Below are 27264 nucleotides of genomic sequence, written 5' to 3' on the forward strand. Positions count from 1 at the left end.
TTTATATCTAACAAAGGCCCACTTAATTAATAATATTGAAATACACTACCCATTCTATAAGATATCAGGATGCATAATTAATAAAGTGAGCTAGTCCCAATAAATAGTCAGTAGAAAAAAAAACTGATATGGACAGCTCAATCATAAGGTTAAAGGTAAGAAGAACATTCCATTTTACAGTTATAAAAGCAGGAAAAAAACATATTGTCTTCTTTTATAATAATAAATAGATCCGTGCGTGTGTGTATGGATTAAAAAGTCTAGTAGTACCTTTGGAAAGGTTAATTCTCTTTGACAGAGCATGCTCCTGTTCACATGCACATGACAATAACTTGTAGATCAAGGCAACATTTATTGCCTTGGAAGGGCAAGGAGTAATATCAGTATGTCATAGAAGTGAGAAAATCTAGGTATAAATCCAGCCATTCACTTGGATTTTTAAAATTATGTATAATCTTGCCTATGTGTATTTTTAGACAACAGACTATTTTAATGTCTGTTTCCTCACATATAACTTAGTATTTCATTTCCCCTTCACTTACACACACATACACACACGCAAAAAAACACATATTCATATCTGGATTGCCTTGATTTTCTGCACTGAAATTCAAGAAAAACAGTTTTGCTAAATTTCAAGTTAAGACATTACAATCTTCCTTGCCATTCTTTATGAACGTACAATAAACTTATTTTGATGCCAATTATCAAAATATTATGCAAAACAAAGGCATTTGGCAAAAGGCTCAAAAAATCTATTCATAACATTCAAATATCACCCACCCTCTTAAGTGTATAACTGCTAAATGCATGCATGACCTAGTACAAAAAGTAAAATAATATTGGAACACGTAAAATAAACTTTAAAAATATACAATTTAAATTTTTTCTCTAGCCCAATACAGAGACCAATAATTTTCCTCTATTAAAGATTAAGCATATTCAAAAGCTCTAGTTTAGGAATGAGGAACGAAATAACTAATAGAAAATGAAAATAAAATAGTTTAAAAAACAGAGTAAGAAACGTTTAACTTAAAGTTAGAACTTCTTTCCATAAACATGTTCCTTATTAAATATAAATACATCCTTATATAAGGAGTGTAAATATAAATACACTCCTTATAGGAGTGCTCTTTAAATGTTGAATAAAGTTGAGATGAAAGAGCATTACTTCACAATAGAATTAATAATCCTTCAAGATGCTACACAGGAAAGAAATAAAAATTGTGAATGATGGAGACATAAATGCCGACTAATACAAAATGCTTTTGATTGATGTCAAGGCATTTCCCCAACAAGTCCTCTGATGGTAACGGAACACTGGACAAGAATAAGATATACAACAGATTTGGTCTAGTATGGAAATCATTATGTTTCTAAAATGTTTGAACTTAAGGAATTAATGAGTACTTAATTTGCTCTTTTTTTTTTTGAGACGGAGTCTTGCTCTGTTGCCCAGGCTGGAGTGCAGTGGCACCATCTCGGTTCACTTCAACCTCCACCTCCCAGGTTCAGCGACTCTCTTGCCTCAGTCTCTGAAGTAGCTGGGTTAAAGGCACCTGCCACCATGCCCGGCTAATTTTTGTATTTATTTTTTTAGTAGAGACAGGGTTTCACCATGTTGGCCAGGCTGGTCTTGAACTCCTGACCTCAGGTGATCCACCTGCCTTGGCCTCCCAAAGTGCTGGGATTACAGGCCTGAGCCACCGCGCACAGCTTAATTCACTTTTTAAATTTTTTTTTTTTTTTTTTTTGAGGTGGAGTTTCACTCGTGTTGCCCAGACTAGAGTGCAATGGTGCGACCTCAGCTCACTACAATCTCCGTCTCCCGGGTTCAAGAGATTCTCCTGCCTCAGCCTCTTGAGTAGCTGGGATTACAGGCGCGCATCACCATGCCCGGCTAATTTTTTGGATTTTTAGTAGAGACGGGGTTTTACCATGTGGGCCACGCTGGTCTTCAACTCCTGACCTCAGGTGATCCACCCTCCTCGGCCTCCCAAAGTAGTGGGATTACAGGTATGAGCCACCGTGCCCAGCTTTATTCACTTTTTTTTTTTTTGAGATGGAGTCGTGCTCTGTCGCCAGGATAGAGTGTAATGGCATGATCTTGGCTCACTGCAACCTCCAACTCCCTGGTTCAAGTGATTCTCCTGCCTCAGCCTCCCAAGTAGCTGGGATTACAGGCACGTGCCGCCATGCCCAGCTAATTTTTGTATTTTTAGTAGAGATGGGGTTTCACCATGTTGGCCAGGTTGGTCTCGATCTCCTGACCTTGTGTTCTGCCCACCTCAGCCTCCCAAAGTGCTGGGATTACAGGCGTGAGCCACGGCACCTGGCCTTAATTCACTTTTAAAGTCACACTTTCACACTCTGAACTTGCTCTGTACAGCTATTCAACTCCAGTAATTAGCCATCTAGCACTTTGCTAATTTCAACAAAATACTATTTAGAAGGATCAGTTTCTAATGAAGATAACTTTAAGTCATCAATTTAGGTTTTAAAAAAATCTATGAGGTTGAAAGCAGATACGCTAACTTAACTTTGACTTTAGCTAGCTGAACTCTGGAGAACAGGGTTCTAGTTTCAGCTCTGCCATTCTGCTGTGTGTGTGTGACCCGAGGAAAGTTACATAAACTCTGTGGGCCTCAATTTCTTCATGTAAAACAAAGGGACTTTATTTTATGGCTTCCCTAAGAGCTCTTCCAATTTTAACATTTTATGACTCTTTCTCCGTTGGAATATTTCCACTTATTTTGTACCTCAAAAGACTGCCAGACCATGTGACTGCTAGACCATGTGACATTAAGTGAGACCTTTTGTTGCCCACCGAGCTGATATAATTGTCGCCTGCATTCTAACAGATTATAAAATCATTCTATAATTTGAATAAAATTATAAACTAAATTTTAAGTGGAACTCCTAGGTCTAAAAATCCTTTCATTATAAAAGATATCGAAAACAAAATCTTAATACCTTCACAGAAGAAACATTTACAGTTCTATATTTGTTTAGGATGTTACTGTGCTTCCATTATCATTAGTTTCTCCATTGGAATACCAAGGAGTCCATGGATACCCTGGAACTGCATGTAAAATTGTATATATGTGTGTACATGCATTTTTCTGAGGCAAGGTTCCAAAACATTCATCTGATTTACAAGCGAACTCAAGATCCCCAAAAAGTTAAGAATCACTGCTCTATTTGTACTGACCTTGAAGAAAATTATTGCTGCTTTATTAGTGAATCCTTATGCAATGCTATGTATCTCCAAACTAGTGAGACTACCTAGCTAAACTAAAACACTACTTTTTACTCTTCCCAAAACAAAACTTAGAAAAACTCAGTACCTTAAATCATTTTATTCCTTCTGGGTTTTTAATTCTATTACTGTTATAATTAAAAATGGAACATAGTGCTTTACATTTTAAAATGGATTCTTTTGAGTACTTTAGCATCTTTAATAATACAAAAACAGGAGGATAAATGAGGATACAGATAGTTCTGACTGAAAAGAAAATGTAGCTTAGGTCTGATTTTCTATAGCAAAATCTATTCTATTACTTAAAATTATCTAATAATTTACATACACCTAAGTAAACAAAATAATACAGCACATGATTCCTGACCTAGGAATTCCTGCAGAGAATAAAAACAAAGTATCAGACTATCAGGATTTATTCAGCTACTACACATAGACTAGAATGTTGTCTAAGAAAATTCTATTCAATTTGAGGCAATGCTATTTAACATTATTATTTAAGACAATCTAATTAAAATATCTCCTTTAATGGAATATCAAAAGCCTTCTCTTGAAAATCCTTCATTTTTAAAATTCAGATTAATGGTGAAGATTTTGACATTGATCAGACACTATAATAAGTACTTTTGGACAGAGAAATGTCATAAAATATTTATCTGCTTAACTTTTTGATCAATCATTTAAAACCAAATACATTAATTTTTCTCCTTTAACAGTTTTGTAAGCCAACTGGGAAGTGTAAAAGGAGTATTTAAAATGCTTTGTGACTAAAGGCTTCATCTTTCTATGCTACCTCGGTCTGCAATGAATGACCAAACCAAAAAATAGCTAAATACTTTCTGCCCTTTCTTTTTATGTTTGAAAGTACTTACTAATTCAACAGTATATTTAACTCCCTCAGGAGGCTGAGTGGGGAGGATCACTTGTACTGAGGACTTTGAATCCAACCCTATCCTGGGCCACATAGTGAGACTCTTAAAAAAGTACACTCATCCATGAAAATGTCCTTGACATATATCATACTGTCAGTAAGAATTTCTCTTTTCTGAACTTCCTTAACAATTGATCTAGATATACTTCTCTATGTGAACCTGCCCTCATTCTTTTTTCTGTCTACACTCTAAGCTTGAGAACAGGGCTTAAGTCTGATTTATCTTGGTATCCCTCAGCACTTAGCATACTCACACATTAATCAATAAACAATTGCTGAGAGAGTAAGTGTATAATTGATAAATAATACGGAAGAAGAAGCTACTGTTAACAAATGAAAGAAAAAATGCAGTGTCCTATTTTAAGTAATGAAACACTTAAAGATGAAGAAAACACCATTCTTTCAGTGTTTCACTTGTTCCATAAACAGGAACAGTCAATTGCATGGTGTTTTTTCATGAATATCTGTTTCATGTTTATAGGCAATCCACTTAAATTGTAAATAATATCCTCACAGTAATAAAACTCAGATTTCACTTAACAATAAAACCAAAAACATTGAGAGCTATTCAGTTCATGGCTTAGATCTACTGTATGTCTTTTGCAAACATGTTTTCATTATTATTAATGTCTTTCACATTTTGAATATTATTTTTTGCTTTTTACTATACTGACAAATGGAAATTATATGACATTTATAAAATGTCTACTCAACAAAGAGGTCAAGAAAAGCCATACGTTAGGAATATAACATATGGTTTTTAATATTCAACAAAGGCATTACTATCTCAGTAAAATATTAAAAAAGGAAATCTTTCACTATAGACAAAAATGATACGATCACTTCAGAAAAATATCTGTCATATAATCAGAGTTCAGAAAGTTATAAAATGAAAAGGTTCCCCCTAAAAACTAGCTAAACTTACTGAGAAGGACGACTACTCTTTGGTGATTTATAACAATAAAATAGGAATGACTGCCTTTGCAAATCTATGGAACAACTAAGTTCCTAGTCATGAAGTAGCAGAGGTTCAAATGATTTTGTTGTTCACGAAGTAGCAGAGGTTCAAATGATTTTGTTGTTAGGTGTCTACCATAGCAAATGACTATGAAATTAACTGACTCCCTATTTATTGAGCTGACACTCCAACATCATTGAAGGAGATCAAACTATGGTGCTCCGGCAATACAAATGGTATTTAAAAGCTAGTTTTCACATTACTTTGTTTCAGAGACCAAAAAATAGTATATAACAATATTCTTCCTTTCCTATGCACCACCAATTTTGGAAAATCCTTTAGTTCATCCTCAGATTTCTTTTTTTTGAGACTAAGTTTTGTTCTTGTTGCCCAGGCTGGAGTATGGCGGCATGAGCTCAGCTCACTGCAACCTCCCCCTCCCAGGTTCAAGTGATTCTCCTGCCTCAGCCTCCGGAATAGCTGTGATTACAGGCATGTGTCACCAGGCCTGACTAATGTTGTATTTTTAGTAGAGATGAGGTTTCACCATATTGGCCATGGTTGGTCTCGAACTCCTGACCACAGGTGATCTGCCTGCCTCAGCCTCCCAAAATGCTGGGATTACAGGCGTGAGCCACCAGGCCCGGCCTCATCCTCAGATTTCAGCACCATCATTCAAACATTTCTTTGCCACTGCTGCCTTTACTCTATTCCTATCACAAACACAATTTCATTGCCTCAAACAGATCAAAAAGTCACTGAATGCTCCAATGCCTATTCTCCTTGACAAATCTCTCAAAAATCAATTGCCATAGTTGTCAAGGAAAGGTAGAGGAATAATACAAAAATTCTAGGTGATTAATATTTTGGAGTCTATGAAAATAATTAACAAAATTTGGAACAAAGTCAATAAATCCAAACTTAAACTTGTTATTTAGGATTTTTAAAACTTTAATCAAATCTGAAATAAGCATCCCAGAAACTAACTGACCTCAAGGTCAGACTAGAATTAAGTTTTTTCTACAAAGGTGGTTAAATCAGGATATCATTCTTAGAGACTGGCAATAAAGATTTTACTGAAATAGAAGAGCAAGGGATCAATGAAGAAAGCAACCTGACACTGTGTTCCCCCAACATTTACCATTCAAAGACATTTGTGGCAGATCTACAGTGTCAAATTAGTGATAAAAATCTATGAGAGATTATTCTAATTTTGAATTCAAAGACTGCTGGAACAATACAGTACGCCCATATAGGCTACTGGAAAATTTTATCAGGAAAGGAAGAAAGCATCTTTAATCTAAATTTTAATAAATTCCTACTTGAAGAAGCCTTAATCAGTCTATCCCATGGAAATCATCCAAAAGGAACATTCATTCATATATTTGTCAATATTTGGTTTCACCTCTTATATTTTTAATTTTTAAAAACTGTATTTTTAAGACTTATTTTCATAATCAATTTAGGTATTTTTAAGTTATGAAATGCCTTTCTTGCAATGAAGTGCCAATATAGAACTGCACCTACAGAAAGTAAGGATTTCACTTACAACTCTTGACTGTTGCAAAACAAACTAAATCACAGATTGATTTAACATATAAACATAGAGCATTATTAAATTTGGTGATGTGTGGTATACTGCCAAAGGTTATCAAGTTAGAACTTAAATTCAATCTGCAGTAGTTCAAATTGCGAATTTAAAATGGTAGTCAGCAAAAATTTCTAATGAGTCTCTTCCATATTTAATGGGTTTCGAGGAAGCTAGATATGGGGTGGAGGTTACAAAGGCAAGAATAGAGTCCACAAGCAGCTAATTTTTAACCGTATTTAATTAAATATACACCCCAAAGAGTAAAGTCTCACATAAATTTCATTTTATATGGTCAACAATGATGTACAACTGAGCTATATCTAAGTTGGAGTAGCTTTCTTTAAGAGTCTTTACAAAATAATTCTTAGAACTATTTTAGAAGAATGTTAAGACTTTCAAATCAACATTCCTGGAAAATTTCAGCCTTTCTGCTTTCAGCTAAGGAACTCATACCTACTCACCAGGTTAAAATTTCATCTATTTGAATAAGCCTGAGAGGTGCCAGAGAGCCACAGGATGAAATGTCAGGATATACCATTAGTTGCTTCCCCAAATTAGTAGAAAGAAATTTTATTGAAAATTTCTTTAATTTCTATAAAATTAAAATTTTATAGAAATTTTATTGAAAGAAATGCCTTTCTTTCAATAAAAGAAGGGAAAACTTTGTTATGGGTACATGTGCAGATACTTTTTTTTTTTTGGGGGGGACAGGGTCTAGCTCTGTCACCCTGGCTGGAGTGCAGTGGCACAATCATAGCTCACTGCAGCCTTGATCTTCTAGGCTCAAAGGATCCTCCCACCTCAGCCTCCCACATGGCACCATGCCCAGCTAATTTTTTTTTTTTAAAGATGGGGTCTCACTATGTTGCCCAGGCTGGTCTTGAATTCCTGGGCTCAGATGATCCTCCTGCCTCAGCTTCTCAAAGTGCTGGGATTATAGGTGTGAGCCACCACTCCTAGCCTTGTTTTTCGGTTTTTTAAAATAAGAAACCAGTTCGTATTAAAATTGTTTTATAAATAAGATCTACAGTTAATTGGCTTCTAGGTTAATTTAACAATTCTGCTAAAATGCTACTGAATCCATAAAATATTTTGTCTCAATCTAATCTAGTGAAGTATTATTACAAATGTTATTTGTTGTACTACTTTCAATGTAACTAAACAAGAGATATTTATAAAAAACAAATACTTTTCATCCATGCGGCTTCTCATTTTCTTCAGTTTCTGCATAATGCTGCTAGTTTCACTGCTGGAGATTGAAATGGGAGAAGGACTGCGGGTCTCCAAGTCAGTTGGACCAGGACTGGTTGCCTTATTATCCTTTGTATCATCATCACTATGAGAGTCCTGCAAATAAAAAGAGGCAAAATTGTATTGGACTTTAATAGGACCTTGAAGCCATCATAATACTGTCAATTCAAAATTAAGTTTATCCACAATACAATGTTTATAACAATAGTTGAAAATAAGATAATAAAGGACAAAATATATCACACACTTAAAAATGGTTAAACTAGTACATTTCATATTATGTATATTTTTACCACCATTTATACATAGAGAGAAAAAGAGAATATCACAACATGTGATAATTTTAAAAAAGAAGAAATGTAAGAAATCCAAAAAAGCCTCTGCTATTAGTAATCTAGTATCTGCACATCCTCTCTGAGATTTCAAAGTTGGACCACTCAAAAGGAATAAAAAAATTAGACTATAACTATATAAAACATGTATGTACAGACACAAAGAATGACTGGAAGATGTAACATTTATTTTAATCATACTAGGGCATGGGTTTTTTCCTTTGAATATTCCTTATGCAAAACAATGTTTTCAAAAATTAAAAAAGTTTGTAAAGAAAACATTTGGAAACTATTAATCAATACATTATTTCTGATGAGCAAAAAGTAAAACTTTAATTGCTTAGTATGTTTTCCCCACAGTCATTTATTCTCCTAACTTTTCAGGAAGATGGGTAGCAACAGTAATGACTTTTTATTTTGTTTAAAAAAAAAAAGTAGAGCCCTTGAGCTTCCCTTTCTTCCTCTTGAACAGTTCAGTCTTAAAGTCATTGGATGCAACAGAGCAAGGCGGGCATCTATGTAGGGGCTGAGGGACACAGGAGGGCAAGAATGGGGTCTCAGAACCCGAGTAGGATGAAGAGGGCATCCAATGCAGGAGGGTGGCCGGTAAGGGGAATCAGAGCCCAAGAAGGCCAACAAGAATGTCACATGGAAGTGACCCCCACACACAACTGCAAGCCCAAGCACAGTGAGGATGGCCTTACCACAGAGAACTTCCTAGCACAAGAGCCAGAGTCCAAAGAAGGCAAGGAAGAGAGGGTGTGAGGAGATGGGAATAGCCCAACTTGGGGAGTCAGAGCCCAGGTGGAATGAGAAGGGCACCCACTTTCAGGTAGTCTGCAGATTAAGTGATAGTAATGTATCAATGTTAATTTGTTGGCAACTTACTCTCAGATAACTCAGGATAATAGAATTTTTTGTACTGTTTGACATTTTTCTGTAAGTTTGAGATTTTTTCAAAATTTAAAGTTTACTTTAAAAATCAAAGCAGAGCATATTAGGAATTTTAGAAATTATACTGCTATACAGCCTGGGTTTTCTCACACTATAATGATTTTTTTTGAGACAGGGTCTTGCTTTATCACCTAGGCTGGAGTGCAGTGGTGTGGTCACAGCTTACTGCAGCTTTGGCCTGCTAGGCTGAAGCAATCCTCCCACCTCAGCCTCGCAAGTAGCTGGGACTATAGGTGTATGCCACCATGCCCAGCTAATTTTTATATTTTTTGTAGAGCTAGGAGTTTCGCCCTGTTGCCCAGGCTGGTCCCAAACTCCTGAGCTCAAGCGATCTGCCCACCTAGGCCTCCCAAAGTGTTGGGATTACAGGTGTTTGAGTTACGGCACCCAGCCCTACATTGACATTTTATAGTACCTTAGAATAGGTCCACTGGACATGGTGGCTCACACCTGTAATCCTAACACTCTGGGAGGCTGAGGCAGATGGATTGCTTGAGCCCAGGAGTTGGAGACCAGCCTGAGCAACATGGCGAAACCCCATCTCTATAAAAAATACAAAAAATTAGCTGGGAGTGGAGGTGCATGCCTATAGTCCCAGCTACTCGGGAGGCTGAGGTGAGAGGACTACCTAACCCCTGGGAGGTCAAGGCTGCTGTGAGCTGTGATTGCACCATTTTATTCCAGTCCAGGTGACAGAGTGAGACCGTGTCTCAAAAAAAAAAAAAAAAAGTTTCAAATTTTGTTTTTGTCTAATATCTCCTTTGAATCATGTATCATCATATTAAAGTTGGATAGCTAAAATGAGTATCATGTAAATAGTAAAACAGTCTCCCCCATTAATTCTGAAGAATATGTTTGGATTGATAAATAAGAGCAAAGCCCTCTGTTCCAATTTAGTTTGTAAGTGAAAAATATTCTAAATTAAACTAATATTGTATAAGAACTATGTGGCCCTTTCAAAATTTGAATATTCCATAGGAAAAAAATAAAACTCTCACTATACATTAGGGCATTGCTACGGTTTGAATGTTCGTCCCCTCTGTAACTCATGTTGAATCTTAATTCTCATTGTAACATTAAGACAGTGGGAAATCAGACTATGGTATTTGAGAGGTAGAACTTTTGAAAGGTAATTAGAAATAGATGATGTCATGAGGGTTGGACTTTAGTGGCTTAATAAGAGAAGAAAGAGGGGATTGAGCTAGCACACTCAGCCCCCTTGTCATGTGATGCCCTGCATCACCCCTTGGGACTCTGCGGAGAGTCCCTACCAGCAAGAAGGCCCTCACCAGATGTAGCACCTTGACCTTGAACTTCTCACCTTCCAGAACTGTTAAGAAAAAATTTTGCTCCTTTATAAATTACCCAGTCTTAGGTATTCAGTTATAGCAACAGAAAATGGACTAAGACTGGCCCATCCATAGAACTTTATCCTAGTTCATTATTGTATCATACTGCTTGAATGAATATTATCTTAGAACATGAGACAGGGTTAGATACCGGCAATCAAAATAAGATAGGAAACAAATAATAACTTCAGGTAGTTTACCAATTTACTCTCCCCTGCAGACTTCAACTTCTCCTGTAGTTTTATGGTGGTCTGTCGGATCTTTTCTATCTCCTCCTGCTGTTTAAGAATCAGCTGTCTTTCCTTCCGAGCTGCCTTATTGGCTTCTTGAAGACGTTTTATTTCTGCCTAAGGTTTAAAGAGTTAAGAGAGGGATTAAGATTGGGAGAAGACAAGGCCAAAGTAATATTTAAAAAAAAAATCAGCACATATATTAAAAATAAATACATATAGTATTTTATAATACAAGTAGTAATACTGAAAAGTTTAAAAAATAGTGAGAGAGGAAATAAATCACATATAATCCCACCATTCTAAAATAATTTAATATGATCTCTTAATTTTAAATTATAATTAGATTGATAATTTCATATCCCATTTTAAAACATAACATATATATTGCATTTTTCCATAATGCTACTCAACGTTTACACTTACTAGTTTAATAGCTGCTTATCAAGTAAACTAATTAATGTAACTATTATTCTATTGCTAAACTTTTAGGCCCCTATAATGTTTTACTATCTCAAATAATGCTTTAATGCCCATAGCTGTTTCATACCATGGATTAATTCTTTAGGAGAGATTTCTAAAAGTAAAATAAACAAGTCAAAGACAATGAATCATTTTATGGTTCTTAAAAACAGTTTTTAAAATTGCTTTCAAAAAAGGACTGCCCCTGTCTACAATGCTACCAGAAACATTTAAGACTACATTGTACCAATATCTCTCCACACAGAATACTGTTTTCAGTTGCTATGTGGGCAGAAGATAATACACTTCACTGCTAATAATTGTCAAAATTTAACAGATAATCCTTTTTTAAAAATAAATTTGTTTTAAATCTGTTTTCTTGGCTGGGCATGGTGGCTCACATCTGTAATCCTAGCACTTTGGGAGGCCAAGGCAGGCAGATCACTTGAGCCCAGGAGTTGACTAGCCTGGGCAACACGGTGAAACCCCACATCTACAAAAGACACAAAAATTAGCCAGGTGTGGTGGCACTCACCTGTGGTCCCAGCCACTTGGGAGGCTGAGGTGGGAGGATCAACCTGAGCCCAGGAGGTCAAGGTTGCAGTGAGCCAAAATCATGCCACTGCACTCCAGCCCGGGAAACAGAGTGAGACCCTGTCTCAATCAATCAATCAATCAATGTTTTCTTATCAATAAAGCATAATAAAGACATTAAAATTTGTTAGTTATAATTATTTTAATCATTGAGATTTTTCTGAAACTACCTTAAAATGCAAAAAAGTGCTTTATAAACATCTACATTTCCAAAACACCAAGTTAACAATTGTTAATATTCAGTTATATTTTCTCCTAGTCTTTAATCCTGTAAAGAAATAAAACATTACAGATAAAACTAGTCTGCAGTCTTGTGCCCCAGCTCCTCAGAGGTAACAACTATCATGGGTTTGGTATCTATCCTTCCAGCACATTCTTTTTAAATTTTTCTAAAAATATTTGTGCTTATCTGCAAAAAAAGAGATATACTATTTGGTTTGTATGTTTAAAAATATTTTATAAATATCATATGTATATATTTTAAATCTTGCTTTACTAGATATCACTTTTGATATTTCACCATGCTAATTTACGCCTTTTAATGCTGCATAAAATTACAGTGGAGAACCATATATTTATCTCTTACCCATATATGGTGGGATTATTTTTATTTTTAAAATTTTTTAGAGTCAAGGTCTTGCTCTGTTGCCCAGGCTGGAGTAGTACAGTGGCTCAATGCAGTCTCAAACTCGTGGGCTCAAGTGATCTTCCCACCTTAGCCTCCCAAGTAGCTAGGACTACAAGCACGTGCCACCATGCATAGCTAATTTTTATTTTATTTTATTTTTTTGTAGACACAGGGTCTTGCTATGTTGCCTAGAGTGGTCTCAAACTCCTGGCCTCAAGTGATCTGTCTTTGGCCTCCCAAAGCACTGGGATTATAAGCATGAGCCACTGTGCCCACTCCATATGGTGAGATTTTAAGGTGGTTGTTTATTTTTCACTGTTGTACAAACAATGCTGTAAGTGAAGAGCCTTATACATTTTGTCTTCTTGGGCACATTTATAAATTTTTCTGGAGTAGCAGTTCTCAAAGTGTGCCCTATGGAATCCCTGGAAGTCTTGAGACCCTGTTAGGGGACTCTGAGCATCAAACCATTTTTTATAACACTAAATACATTGTTAGCAAATATATTACTTGCTCTTTATTCTCATTCCCTAATGAGTATACAATGATTGTGTACATTTTAAAGAAAGTAACTATATTTTCCAAAACAAAAAATAATTCAGTGAAAAGAATGATATTTTAGAGTTTTGCAAATCTCTTTATCGTCTAGCTTGATTTTTTTTAACATTGTGCACTGGTCACTGGGAAAATGTTGGTTCACTAAGTTATGTGGATTTTCTAAATGTTGACACACTTCATTATGCAATATCAAACAGTTATACTCATGAATATCACCATTAATCTCAAAAGAAAAATTATTTTGGGTGGGCAACAGAAATTTTTCAAAATCCTGACTTTTGTGTGAAAGCTTGAATTTTATCATTGGCAACATATATTGTCAGTTATTTATTTGAAGTGACAGGGATACTTTGTTTTTAAGAAAAACATTTGTCAAACACTCAAATCCGAATTAGCACAGGTTGCCTTGAATCATTCTTTCAAGTAAAAATACTATTCCATGAGAAAAAAAAAGGCTCACAATTCAAACAAGCGCACAAATACTTCTTGAATTAATCACTATATTCTGGTATCGAGCAAAGATGTCTGATTATGGATTTCCCATTTCTGTCACACAGAATACAAAAAAGACATGTACTCAAGAGTTCAAGACAATAAAATTAATAACTCTTACTACTCAATCAGGACATTCTAAATGAAACTTGCTTTTTTTAACTGCAAGTAAGTGGCATGAAGAATAAGAAAATTACCAATACAGTTTGGTGCCACTGACTTGTGATAAAGCACCAGCAGTTTTACTCAGCATTGTTTTCTACTATTTAGTACAAATGTCAACACGGTGAAAAGGGCAAATTCATAACAGAGTATCATTAAGAAAATAGTTTCGACCTTCCAGACCTGTGAAAGGGTCTTAGAGGCCAGAGTTTCACAGAGTACGTTTTGAAACTTCCACTAACTTAGGCCTGAGTTTCTGAACTAAATAATGTATAAATTCACCCAATTCAAGCCTAGAAGAAAAAAGAGACAACTTCTAAGGAATACTTGGGAAACAGGTTTGCCCCTCTTGTAAGAATAACTCATGAAGTTGTACAAACGGATTGTTCACTTTAAAATGGTGAATGGTATAAGTGAATTATTCACCTTATTAAAATGGTTATTTTTATGTGTTATGTCACTTCAGGGAGGGTAAAACGAATAAGACATAGGAAAATATGGTCTCTCTTTTTTGGATACGGTTGTACCAAATTGCTTAGAGCCAGCCATTTCACTATCAGTCAAAAGAATTCTTACTGCTACAGTTGCAAGAAATACCTTAGCACATATATTCTTACACTTTGGTTTTTTCAACATATAAGGCAACTTTTCAGGGGTAACCAATTGGATCAAAGAGTATATTTTGCATACTTACTTAAAAAATTCTTAAGTATTACAAAAAGAAAAAGTAGTCACTCATATCCCTACGACTGGCATTAAACATATTTAACAGTTTGCACATTTGTTTCAAATATGTTATTATCTATAAATAGATAAATACAGATGAAACCAAACTCCATGCCAATCTCCTCCTCCTCCTCTCTTCCCCAGAAGTGTATCATTCCTATATGTGGTTTTTTGCTTTTGATGCATGAGTGGTTCCACAGAACATATACTACTAATTGGTTACTTTAAAAAAATTTATATGACTGGTATAATACTGTATATATTCTTTGCATCTTGCTTTTCTATTAAAAAGAACATTATGGTTTTTGATAAATGAAGATCTCATGCTACACTGTCCAATATGACAGCTTCTAGCTACATGTGGCTAGTAGCTACAGTATTGGACAACACAGATAAAGAAAATTACTACCATTTCAGAAATCTCTATAGACAGTGTTGATATCTAACACATTCAGTTTCCTGCAGTATTATACTTTCTTGCAAGAATATGTTTTATTTCATCTATTCTTTTATTGAAGAAATTAAGTTGTTTCCATTTTCCCTTGCACATATGTGAAAGCTTTTTTAGGATATATACCAAGACAGAACTGCTGAGTCATATATTATATATGTCCTCAACTGAACCAGGTAGTGGCAATTGCTCTCAACTCAAAGTGGTTACACCAGTCTACACTCTAACCATCTACACAGAGCCACAGTGACAAAACTGGAGACTCAGGAGATCTCAAACTCACATTCTCCTCAAAGCAGTTGTCAAGTTCTGAAGTAGCACATAGAGGGCTAAGGAGTTAACCCAGAAAAGTCTCAAAAGCAGGGCAGAAATCCCCAGTCTCTTGTGCTGAGTAAAAAGTTTTATCTGGGTTTCCAGTGAATCCCTGGAGAGCCCCAACCTAGGGATAATGCAGACCAGAAGTAGACTGAGGCTTACCAACTCTACAACCCAACCCTAACCCAGCACAATCTTTGAATGAATTAAGATGAACAGTTGATAACTCTAAAAAAATAGCAAAAGAAAACTCTAATAAAATAGCAAAAGAAAGGATAAATCCTCTCTGGGGGAAAAGACCATCAGCTGGAGCCTTTGCAGTTATTTATATAACTGTGACTAGTATTCAACAAAAAAATTACTAGGCATGCAAAGAAAAGGGGCCATACGATAGTTAAAAAAAAAAAAAAGAAAACAGACAATAGTAATAATAGAGGCACACATGGCCACATACAAGCAGACAGGGAAGAAATAGCAGTCAAGAACATTAAAATAACTATGGATAATAAGTAGAAAAAGAAAAGTAGGCCAGGCACGGTGGCTCACGCTTGTAATCCCAGCACTTTGGGAAGCCAAGGTGGGTGGATCACCTGAGGTCAGGGGCTCGAGACCAGCCTGGCCAACATGGTGAAACCCCGTCTCTACTAAAAATACAAAAAAATTAGCTGGGTGTGGTGGCAGACGCCTGTAATCCCAGCTACTCAGGAGGCTGAGGCAGGAGAATCACTTGTACCCGAGAGGCAGGGGTTGCAGTGAGCCAAGATCGTGCCATTGCACTCTGGCCTGGGCAGGAAGAGTGAAACTCCAACTCCAAAAAAAAGAAAAGAAAGAAAAGTAGATTAAAGGGTAGAGAATTTCAACAGAGTCAAAATCTATTTTAAAAAGAATAAAATTGGGTATTATAGAAAGAAAACAAATCGAATTAAGAACTCACTGGATAGACTTAGCAGCACACTGGGCAAAGTAGAGGACATACTAATGAACTCAAAGACAGGTCAGTAAAAACTTTCCAAACTGAAGCACAGTGTTTTTAGTTTTTAATTTGTTTTAAGGAATGAAATACAAACAAGACAGAAGAGAGGGATGTGGCGAATGATCAAAAGGTCTAACCTATGTCTAATTGAAGTCCCTGAAGGAAAGGAGAAAAAGAATGAGGTAGAAGTGGCCAGGCACAGTGGCTCACACCTGTAATCCTAGTACTCTGGGAGGCCAACATGGGGGGATCACTTGAGTCCAGGAGTTCAAGACCAGCCTGGGTAACATGGCGAAACCCCATCTCTACAAAAAATTACCCGGCACTGGTGGCGCACACCTGTGGTCCCAGCTACAGGGGAGGCTTAGGTGAGAGGATTGCTTGAGCCCTAGAGGCAGAGGTTGCAGTGAGCTGAGATCGTGCCACTGTACTCCAGCCTGGGCAACAGAGTGGGACCCTGTGTCAAAAAAAAAAGGAGGGGGGAGGGGCAGAAGCAATACATGAAGAGAGAGTTTCTGAAAAACTGATTAAATAAAAAAACCGATACAAGAAGCTCAGCAAATCCTAAATAGGATGGATACAAAGGAAACTACGCCTACATGCATCATAGTAAAACTACTGAAAAATTGGATAATTTTTAAATAATCTTAAGAGGAACCTTCAAAAGAACAAGATTAAGATAACTGACCTCTCCACATAAACAATGGAAAGCAGTAAATAATGGAAAATATCTTTAGAAGTGCTGAAAGAAAATAATTTTATGCCTATTAAAAATATCCTTCAAAAATAAAGGTGAAACAAACACATTTTCAAACTAATCAAAACAAAAAATGTGTTATTAGCAGGCATGCAATAAAATACCAGATGTATCAAAATGAAAAATTTTATACTTCAAAGGATACTATCAAGAAAGTGAAAAGAAACCCCACAGAATGAGGGATAAATTTATAAATCTTATTTTTATTCTATTTTATAACAGAAAGCTATTGTGTAACATTATAGAAAGTTATTTACTTATTTTAACTAAGAAACAATTTTAATTTATTTTAAAACCAATTTTTTGGATTAAAAAGACACAACTTATTTTTTAAAAAATAGAATTCAGGCCGGGTACGGTGGCTCATGCCTGTAATCCCAGCATTTGGGAGGCCGAGGAAGGTGGATCGCGAGGTCAGGAGATCAAGACCATCCTGGCTAACATGGTGAAATCCCGTCTCTACTAAAAATACAAAAAAATTAGCCGGGTGCAGTGGTGGGGGCTGTAGTCCCAGCTACTCATGAGGCTGAGGCAGGAGAATGGCGCCTGGGAGGCGGAGCTTGCAGTGAGCCGAGATAGTGCCACTGCAGTCCAGCCTGGGTAAAAGAGCGAGACTGTCTCAAAAAAAAAAAAAAAAGATGGAATTCAGAATTTATTCAAATTCATATTATCTGTAATGTTTCCTGGGATAAACATACAACTAAGTAATAAGCCAATATATAATTCAGATAATTAGCTTCCTAAATCATCTAACACAGTAGCTAGCACCTGACAACAGGTTAATATGGGGAAAAAAACTGGAATCTATTGAATACTTACCCGGCACAGTGAAACCCACTTTACATATGTTACCTCATTTAATCCTCACAACCACCATATGAAGTATAATCCCACTCCTACAGATGAGGAAATTAAGTCTCAGAGAGTTACTTAAACTTTGACCATGATTACACAGTTTCAAGTGACAATGCTGGAATTCAAATAATAGCAACTAATATTTATTGAGCACTTACCATTGTGCCACGGTCTGCTCTAAGTTTATTTTATGTATTAATTCACTTATTTCTTAAAACAACCCTATAAAGTATGTTACTATTATTATCTTCAGTTTACAGATGAGGAAACTGAGACACAGAAAAGTTAAGTAACTTGTTCAAGGTTATGAAACCAGCAACTGGTAAAGTTGGGATTTCAGCCTAGGAAATCTAACTCCAGAGCCTGAATTCTTTACCACTACACCACCATGCTGCCTCTCCAGAATTCAAAACTGAGGTCTTTCTAAGTCCATTAAGCCAAAATATTTATCAATATGTAATTAATATGTCATGAAAGTCTAGGGAAACAATAATTTAAAATTTAATCCAAATAGATTCTTTTACACATATCTTAATTTTTAAAATTTGTATTTCAAAAGAGTATTTTCTTCTACTTACTACATGAAGGTAGAAAGTTTGCCTGTGTATTTTATTAATTTAGCAGTGACACACAATTCTCATTTAGGAGAAATACAGTAGATTACCAAGCAACCCCTATAATTATAGTAGTATGAACATAAACAGTGGAAGTATCAACTAAATCTCATTTAAGGCAATGATAAGGAAAAGAAACCAGGCAAAACAATAGATTCCACAAACTAACTTGCCTTATAAGCTGTCCTAAAGGGGTGCCTTCCCTAACATACCTTTTCTTGCTGCAACCTTAAAAGCAAACCACGCTGTTTCTTCCGGAGTGGGGGCATTTTATCATCCTCTCCTTTGTCTCGTAGATGTCTGCAAATAATATTTTTCATTGAGACCAAGATTTGATTAAATTTCTCTAACCTGAATAATGTCAAGAATTCTTGACTACTAAAAAGTCTACAAACCAATTTAACATTTTCAAATGTGAAAAGCAGTTGCTACATGTAGCCGTAACCATTAATATCCAAATAAGTATTTCACTGAGGTATATGCAAGCCCTAGAATGTGTCCTCTGGAGACAGAAGGACTTGGGGAAATTTACAATATTGCATCATATGACAACATAAGATTACAGTCAGTTAAGTGATAAAAGGGTAATGCAAAGAAAATGTTATGTGGGTAGGAGGAGGTCTTGAAAGAAATACAAATCAAGTATGACTGCCATATTTCTAGCTTGAGAAACTGGGTTGCTCTAATCAAATGAAATGAGGAAACGAAAAAATCTTAAAATATAAAGCATTCCATTTTATGAATGAAGAAATTAGTGAAAAACTGCTCAAAAGAACTTACTTTTTTTGATGCTCTAACCAGGCCAACTCAGCCTTAGTCTTCTCCTTCAAGGCCTTTTCACGGAGACGCAGGAGTGAAGACTGGTGAGCTGCCCTCATTTCTTCCTCTTTCATATACTGTCGAACCATCTCCATAGTAAATTTAGAAAAGCTATCTTGTCCTCCTGAGAATGGCATGTTCAGTTCCTAAAGTAGATGGTTTCTTTCTTGTTTATCATCATCTAACCTTTTGGTACTTAATTCCACTACAAGAGGTATGCATTTACAAAAACGAACTATGTATTTAACAAGGCCACCAACAATGTAAGAGAATATTCTTTAAAACGGCACATGAGGCAGATTAACATTCATCTGCTAATTTATTCAGCCAATAAAATTTTAATAAACTACTGCAAGCCAATTACTGTCCCAAGGATACAAAGTGGGTAAGAATTCGTTCCTGTTAACGGGATTACAATTTGGTAAGAACGAATGTAAATTTCTAAATGGAATAAAGTATTAGAAGAGTGAAGCAAGTACAAAAGCTAAAGAGATAATACTGGCTCAGATCCTCAAAGGCCTTATATATCATTCCAAAAAATAAGTTTGTATTGTACTTTGTAAGGAAAGTGAAACCAGATTTCATAGGAAAACTATAAAATAAAACTGATATCTTAGAAAAACCATTCTAGTAGCTGACAAATGAGATAAGTACAAAATGTTTTCTCGTATCTTTGAGAGAACATATCCACAACCATTTACCTCCACAGATAAAGTGAAACACACCTTGGCAGTAGACAGTGTAGTTTTTTCTGGAGAAGCTTCTTCATCAGAGTCATCATGATGACCTCTTCTCTTTTCCATGTTAAATCTGCGGTGACTCTCTGAAGGTAGTAATGATCGAAATGATTGTTCTTCTATTTCATCTTCTGTCATGGATTCATCAAATTTCAGAGAATATTCTGTTGCAATAGACGTTGAGTCTAAAAGAATATGGAGAAAGTAGATTTTATCATTATAATTGTTCTCAGTAGGTATTCAATTAATAGCCCTTTGCCTCTTTATGGGACAATCCAACATAAATTCATAAAATTGATCACTAATAAATAGACATGAAATAATAAACAAAATTCATTTGCCTTACAAGCAAGAAAAAACCTCTAAAAATACCTAGAAATATTAGGTTAAGACATATAAAGATTAATGTTGCAAAAAATTTAGAGAGCTCTTACAAATCAATTAGAAAACCACTAATGCACCTATAGAAAAATGAAAAAAGGTCAGATCAGATGCTTTACAAAGGAAATATAAATAGTAAAAGTGAAAAAAATGTTTAACATTACTATCAATCAAAGAAATGCAAGTAAAAATATCTTTTTAAAAAACTCATTAATTCCGAGCTTAATTAGAATATGACAGCTCTTTCAGTTTGGTTCCTGTGTGCCTTTGCCATGGTCCTGCATCCTTTTTTTTATTGAATACTTCTTCCCTTTCTGGTACTACAAGATACTCCAGGCTCAAACTGTATTTTCCCTACAGCCCTAGAATCAGCCATTTCTACAAAGAGCTCTTATTTATTTTATTAAAGAATGATATTTAGAAACCACAATCTAGGGGCCAGGCACATGGGCTCACACCTGTAATTCCAGCATTTTGGGATGCCAAGGTGGGAGGATCCCTTGAGGCCAGGAGTTCGAGACCAGCCTGGGTGACAGAGCAAGACCCCGTCTCTTAAAAAAAGAAAGAAAGAAAGAATTTGTAGGCACTAGTTGTCCTTGTTACGACAGGTGTATCACTGCTTCTGCACTTGCTCAGTGGACAGAGCTAGGTAATATATGGATGTATATTAATCCATGTATACGTGTGTGCACATAGTTACGCATACAATTACAATTGCTTTTGTACCCATCCAGTCAGCCAGCTAAACATGAATTCGTACTTATGTCTATGATCCAGTACCAGAGTTCATTCTAGTCTTCCTTTCTTGTGTATCTTCCCTTCCAACACTGAGAAACCTGGCTCTGACCATCCAACACTCATTTACTTATTTGTTCAAACCCAATATATATGTAAAGAACTGTTAACCTGTACCCCTGTGAAAAACTATTATCCAATTAGAGTATAGGTTTATGTACCGTTCCTTTTGTATTAGGCTTATATTAATAGTTTCCACTCAAGACACCATTTTCCAAAGTTACTTACTTAGATCAGCTCTTTCCCCCAACCCCTTCAATGTTGTTATGCCATGTATCTGTAACACAGTTAGATCCATTTATTGCAGGCTGCGTTCCATTTTGGGAACTCCCAATATCCTGATTAATGTGTGTGTATGCATGATTAGTTCACAGATATTAAAATTTACTCACTGTGATACACAGTTCCAAGGTTTTGACAAATACATAGCATCATACAGAACATACATACACACAGAACAACTACTCTATGTAACAGTTCCTTCATCCTAAACGTCCCTCCGTGCATCCTCTTTGCAGTCAACTACTTCCTCTTCCCCCAATGCCTAAAAACCAATTGTTTTCCAACTCTTTAGTTGTGGCTTTTACAGACTGTCATATAAATTGAATCATATTATAATACACAGACTTTTGGGGCCTGCTTTTTCACTTAGTAAAATTCATTTAAAATTCGTCCATGTGTGCTCCCTTCAACAGTTCATCTGGTAAAGCGGAGGTCTGGTAGAGCGGAGGACTGTAAAATTCGTTCATGTTATTACATGAATCAAAAGATTATTCCTTTTAATAGCTGAATAGTATTTCGTTGTATGGATGTACCAGTTTGTTTATCCATTCCCCTAGTAAAGGACATCTTGGTTGCTTCTAGTTCTTAGCAATTATGAATACGCTGCTATGAACATCAGTATATAGGTTGTTATGTAGACATAAGTTTTCAAATCACTTGGTAAATATCCAGGCATTTGACTGCTGGATTGTATGGTTAAGTCTTACAACACACTATGAAACTATCTTCCACAGTGACCATATAATTTTCCATTCTCACCAGCAATGTATGCAAGTTCCTGTTGCTCTGCATCCTTGTTACCAATTTGTTATTGTCCGTTTTTCTGATAGCCATTCTAATAAGTGTGTTATGGTATCTTGTAATTTTAATTTTAATTTCTCTAATGATATACGATGTTGAAGACTTTTTCCTGCGTCTATGTGCCATCTGCATATTTTCTTCAATGAAGTATCTGTTCAGATCTTCCGTACATTTGTAAAATTGAGTTGTTTTTCCTATTATTGAGGTTTTTTTGTTTTTTTTTGGTTTTTTTGGAGACAGAATCTCACTCTCGTTGCCCAGGTTGGAGTGCAGTGGCACAATCTCGGCTCCCTGCAACCTCCACCTCCCGGGTTCGAGCAATTCTCCTGCTTCAGCCTCCTGAGTAGCTGGGACTACAGGCGCATACCACCATGCCCAGATAATTTTTGTATTTTTAGTAGAGATGGGGTTTCACCATGTTGGCCAGGCTGGTCTTGAACTCCTGACCTCAGGTGATCTGCCTGTCTCAGCCTCCCAAAGTGCTGGGATTTCAGGTATAAGCCACTGCACCCAGCCTTCTAATTACTGAGTTTTAAGAGTTCTTTATATATTCTAGATATAAATCCTTTATCAAATATGTGAGTTGCAAATATTTTCTCCCAATCTGTGGCTTTTCATTCTCTTCACAATGTCTTTCACAAAACAGAAGTTTTAAAATTCTGATAAAACACAATTCATCAATTTTTTCTTTCACAGATCACACCTTGAGGTGTTACGTACCTAAGAAGTCATCATGAAACCGAACGTCACCTAGATTTATGTTTTCTTCTGCGTACGAGGTTAAGGGTTTGGTTTCTTTGGATAGTGGCTGCCCTGTGAATTCTAGCTGTCTTGGCTTCTTTAGATTCCTAACTCCATTTCCTCAACTCAAGAAGACCACTGGGCTCCATGCTCTGCAGTCTGGAAACTCTCTAGACAGTAAACTGGTAGAACTGTAGCATTCATTTGTTTCCAGTCTCTCATGAATCAACACAATTCAATGCCTGAGGCCCACTGTCTTAAAAATAGTTATTTCATGTTTTGCCTGATATTTTACTTGCTTTAAGAGGGTAAGTAGGCCAGGTGCAGTTGCTCACACCTGTAATCCCAGCACTTTGGGAGGCCAAGGCAGGCGGATCACGAGGTCAGGAGTTCGAGATCAGCCTGACCAACACGGTGAAACCCTGTCTCTACTAAAAATACAAAAATTAGCCAGGTGTTGTGGTGCGTGCCTGTAATCCCAGCTACTCAGGAGGCTGAGGCAGGAGAATCGCTTGAACCCAGGAGGCGGAGGTTGCAGTGAGCCGAGATCACGCCACTGCACCCCAGCCTGGTGACAGAACAAGACTGTCTCAAAAAAAAAAAAAAAAAGGTTTAAGTCAGTCTGGTCCCTGTTGTTCCATCATGGCCAGAAGCAGCAGCAGTCCAAGTAATACTTTTTTGTTTTTGTATTTCTGCTAGTCAAGTAAAGCCCTGGGCAAGTAATTCAATATTGTTTAAAGAAATTAAATAAAGTCACTGTTCATGATATTTTAAAATAGTCACTTGACAATTATTTATTCACTGTTATTGGAAGCCAGGCACCATGGTAAAGACTTGAGATATGGCACAAACAAGTCACATATCGTTACTGTGTTTCCTTCTAAGGCTTACAAATATTATCTATAATTAAATATGCTTTAATTAGAAACACTATATTATTAATGAGATAAAGTTTAGTAAATATTAATGAGATAAAGTTAGAAATCTCCTCAGCTAAATATCCAAATACATCACTTTTAATGTCTACATTCCAAAACACTAGAACACAGTTTCAGTCAAGTTGTTTGCCACTTTATTTACTTATTTTTTTTTTGAGACAGGTTCTTGCTCTGTCGCCGAAGCTGCAGTGCTATGTCTCAATCATAGCTCACTGTAGACTTGATATCCTAGGCTAAAGTGATCCTCCCATCTTAGCCTCCCACGTACTACGACCATAGGCTGTGCCACCAAGCCTGGCTAATTTTTAATTTTTTTGTAGCGACAGAGGTCTCCCTATGTTTCCCTGGCTGGTTTCAAACTCCTAGGCTCAAGCAATTCTCCCAGCTCAGCCACCCAAAGTGCTGGAATTACTGGCATGAGCCACCACATCCAGCTTATTTGCCACTTTATAACAAGGATCACCTTTCCTCTGGTTTCTGAACAAATGATTACACATTTATTTGCAAAGAAAGTTACCTTTTTCATCAGGAAGAGATGGAACACTATCACTTCGTAGAGAATCATCTGCAGCAGTCTGAACCTGTTCATCAATGGAACGCTCTATCTTTTCACCATTAAGTTTCTTCTCATTTTCCTTACAAGATGGAACTGAAGGACTTTCTTGGCGGCTGCTACCACTGCTACTTCTTTTTATGGATACATGGAAACAACAACAAAATTAACAAAATAAGGATTATAGCTTCAAAGTAAACTTATTTGGCCAAATGACTGTACTTTATAGTCAAGATAAAAATGAAGAAAGATGTAATATAAAACAGAAAAAGCTAAGTAACATAAGTCTGAGAATATATTGGAAAAGATGAGAAAGATGAGTAGGAGAGAGGAAGGTTTCACTTTTAAATAATAATAATAGGCAGTGTTGTTAGGTTATCACTCCCTTTTTTCCTTTCATTTTAAAATCAAACTTCTGGGAAAGGGACCTACTACTCACTGTTTCCACTTCTTTACTTTTCATTAACATCACGATTTATCACAATCTGCTTCCACCCCAACTGCTCTACTAAAACTGTTCTAAATAAGCTTAATCTATACTTTGAATTGCCAAATCCAATAGATAATTTATTGCTTTGCAATATTAGATGTTGACCATATCTCCTTCTTTAAAAGCTCTACTTGCTAAATAAAATGTAGTAAAATGTTAGAACAATCTGGATGAAAGATATTTGAGGACTTTCTATTATTCTTGCAACTTTTCTATAAGCTTGAAATCATGTCAAAATTAAATGTTAAATAAAAGAGCTCTCCCTTCTTATATCCTATGATTTTACTCTCACCTGCTTTTCCCATCTCTCTAACAAGCTTTCCTTGTTTCTTTCATTTGCTTTAAATTTTTCTGTCTTTCCTTAAAATTGATGGTTTTGTTTTGGTCCTTTTTTTTTTTTTTTTTTTTTTTTTTGAGGAGTTTCATTCTGTTGCCCAGGCTGGAGTGCAGTGGCACGATTTGGTTCACTGCAACCTCCACTTCCTGGATTCAAGAGATTCTCCTGCCTCAGCCTCCCGAGTAGCTAGGATTACAGGCATGTGCCACAACACCTGGCTAATTTTTTTTTTTTGTATTTTTAGTAGAGATGGGGCTTCGCCATGTTGGCCAGGCTGATCTTGAACTCCTAACCTCAGATGATCCACCTGCCTCGGTCTCCCAAAGTGCTGGGATTACAGATGTAAGCCACCATGCTGGCCCTCTTTCTCTTTTATATTACATATTCTCCTTGGGCAATCTTAACCATAACTTCAACTACTATCATTTAGAGTGAGCCTCAAATTTGTATCACTATCTTTGCCCTTCCCTTGATTTTAAGCTTCAAGTATTGAAATGCCATGTGAACTTCTGATTTTGGCTATTCCTCAGCCAACAAACAAAACGTATATTCCCCCAAGCTTTCTCCTCCTTACATTTCTTGGTTTATTCATTCATTACACAAGCCAGGTTAATATACTTAGGATCCTCAGCACATGCTTATTTCCTCTTCCAAAATGCCCTTGCTGCTGTGTCTGCCTAACGACCTATGGAATTCAAGAATCAGTTCAAGTGTTATTTCTAAGAAACTGCATGGATCCCACTCCAACTCTCAAGGAAGCTTTGGTCACTTCTGTCCCTGTGTTCATACTGTTTTTTTGTGTATATTTCTATGACAGTACTTATCAGAATATAATGCAATTGTTTGGTTTAATAAGTTTTGAAAACATAAATCTTCTAATAAAGCAATAAGGTAAAAGATGTAATGCAGCACACAGTAGGGACTTTCAAGCCAGAAGGACATGGGGTTGAATCCCAATTCTACCAATTAGTAGTTCTATGCTAATCATTCACTCAATAAACTTGTAGTAGATTGCCTACTGTGTGCTAGGTACTTTGCTAAGTTCTGGTGATACAAGTATGCATGGTCCCCCCTAAGATGGCTATAATAAAAAAACAACAAGCATTGGTGAGGACTGTAGAAAAATTTTACGTGGTGGGAAAATAGTATAAAATGCTGCAGTTACTTTGGAAAATAGTTTTGCAATTCTTCAAAAATTTAAACATAGAGCTACCATACATGACCCAGCAATTCCATTCCTAAACATATACTCAAGAGAAATGAAAACATATCCACACAAAAGGTTATACGTGAATGTTCACAGCATTACTCGTAATAGTTAAAAAGTGGAAACAACCCAAATGTCCACCAGCTGATGAATGGATAAATAAAATGTGGGATATCCAGGCAATAGAATATAATTTGGCCATATAAACAAAGTAGTGATACATGCTACAACATGCATGAAACTTGAAAACATCATGCTAAGTGAAAGAAGTCAGTTACAAAGCGCCACATACTGTAATGATGCCATTTATATAAAAAATCCAGAATAGGCAAATCCATAGAGTAACGGAGATAGGAAACAGATTAGTGGTTGTCAGAGGAGGGTATAGGGAGTAACTGCTAATGGTTACTGAGTTTCTTTCTGGGGTGATGAAAACGAAGCCCTCAAAGAGCTTCTAGTCTAGAATGTAACTGACTAACAAAGAAACATGTACACATAGGGTGGTCAAGACTATCACAGCTATACTCACAGTGCTGTAGGAGAACACTTAGGTGAGAGCTAAAGCAGACAGGGGATAGCACTGATTCTTGAAAGGTAAGTAAAAGTAAACTAAATGAAATGAGATGTGGGATGGTCTAGAAAGAAGGTATATCATATGCAATGGCACAGAAGACAGAGAGCATGGTTCTTCTAGAGAACTGGAAATAGTTAGAATGAGTGGGGTATAGTAAGAGAGGAAAT

The 27264-nt window shown here is 36.2% G+C and overlaps 1 protein-coding gene across 14 annotated transcripts in view; it reads right to left on the minus strand.

Annotated features, from left to right (window-relative positions):
- Window positions 1–27264, minus strand: part of CEP350 (centrosomal protein 350) — a 162143-nt gene that overhangs the window by 41332 nt on the left and 93547 nt on the right. For 9 of the 14 annotated variants that reach the window (XM_055366959.2, XM_063710426.1, XM_063710414.1 and 6 more), the window contains 7 exons: window positions 24454–24623; window positions 20838–20930; window positions 19987–20183; window positions 19223–19407; window positions 18655–18742; window positions 10826–10972; window positions 7929–8086 (listed from right to left, as the gene is read on the minus strand). In XM_055366959.2, the coding sequence (XP_055222934.2) occupies window positions 7929–8086; window positions 10826–10972; window positions 18655–18742; window positions 19223–19407; window positions 19987–20183; window positions 20838–20930; window positions 24454–24623 (1038 nt within the window). The remainder of the gene's footprint in view (window positions 1–7928; window positions 8087–10825; window positions 10973–18654; window positions 18743–19222; window positions 19408–19986; window positions 20184–20837; window positions 20931–24453; window positions 24624–27264) is intronic. The other 5 variants (XM_063710436.1, XM_063710430.1, XM_063710434.1 and 2 more) reach the window with 1 other exon arrangement.

The sequence above is a fragment of the Gorilla gorilla genome, chromosome 1 (assembly GCF_029281585.2).
Source record: "Gorilla gorilla gorilla isolate KB3781 chromosome 1, NHGRI_mGorGor1-v2.1_pri, whole genome shotgun sequence".
Taxonomy (NCBI): domain Eukaryota; kingdom Metazoa; phylum Chordata; class Mammalia; order Primates; family Hominidae; genus Gorilla; species Gorilla gorilla.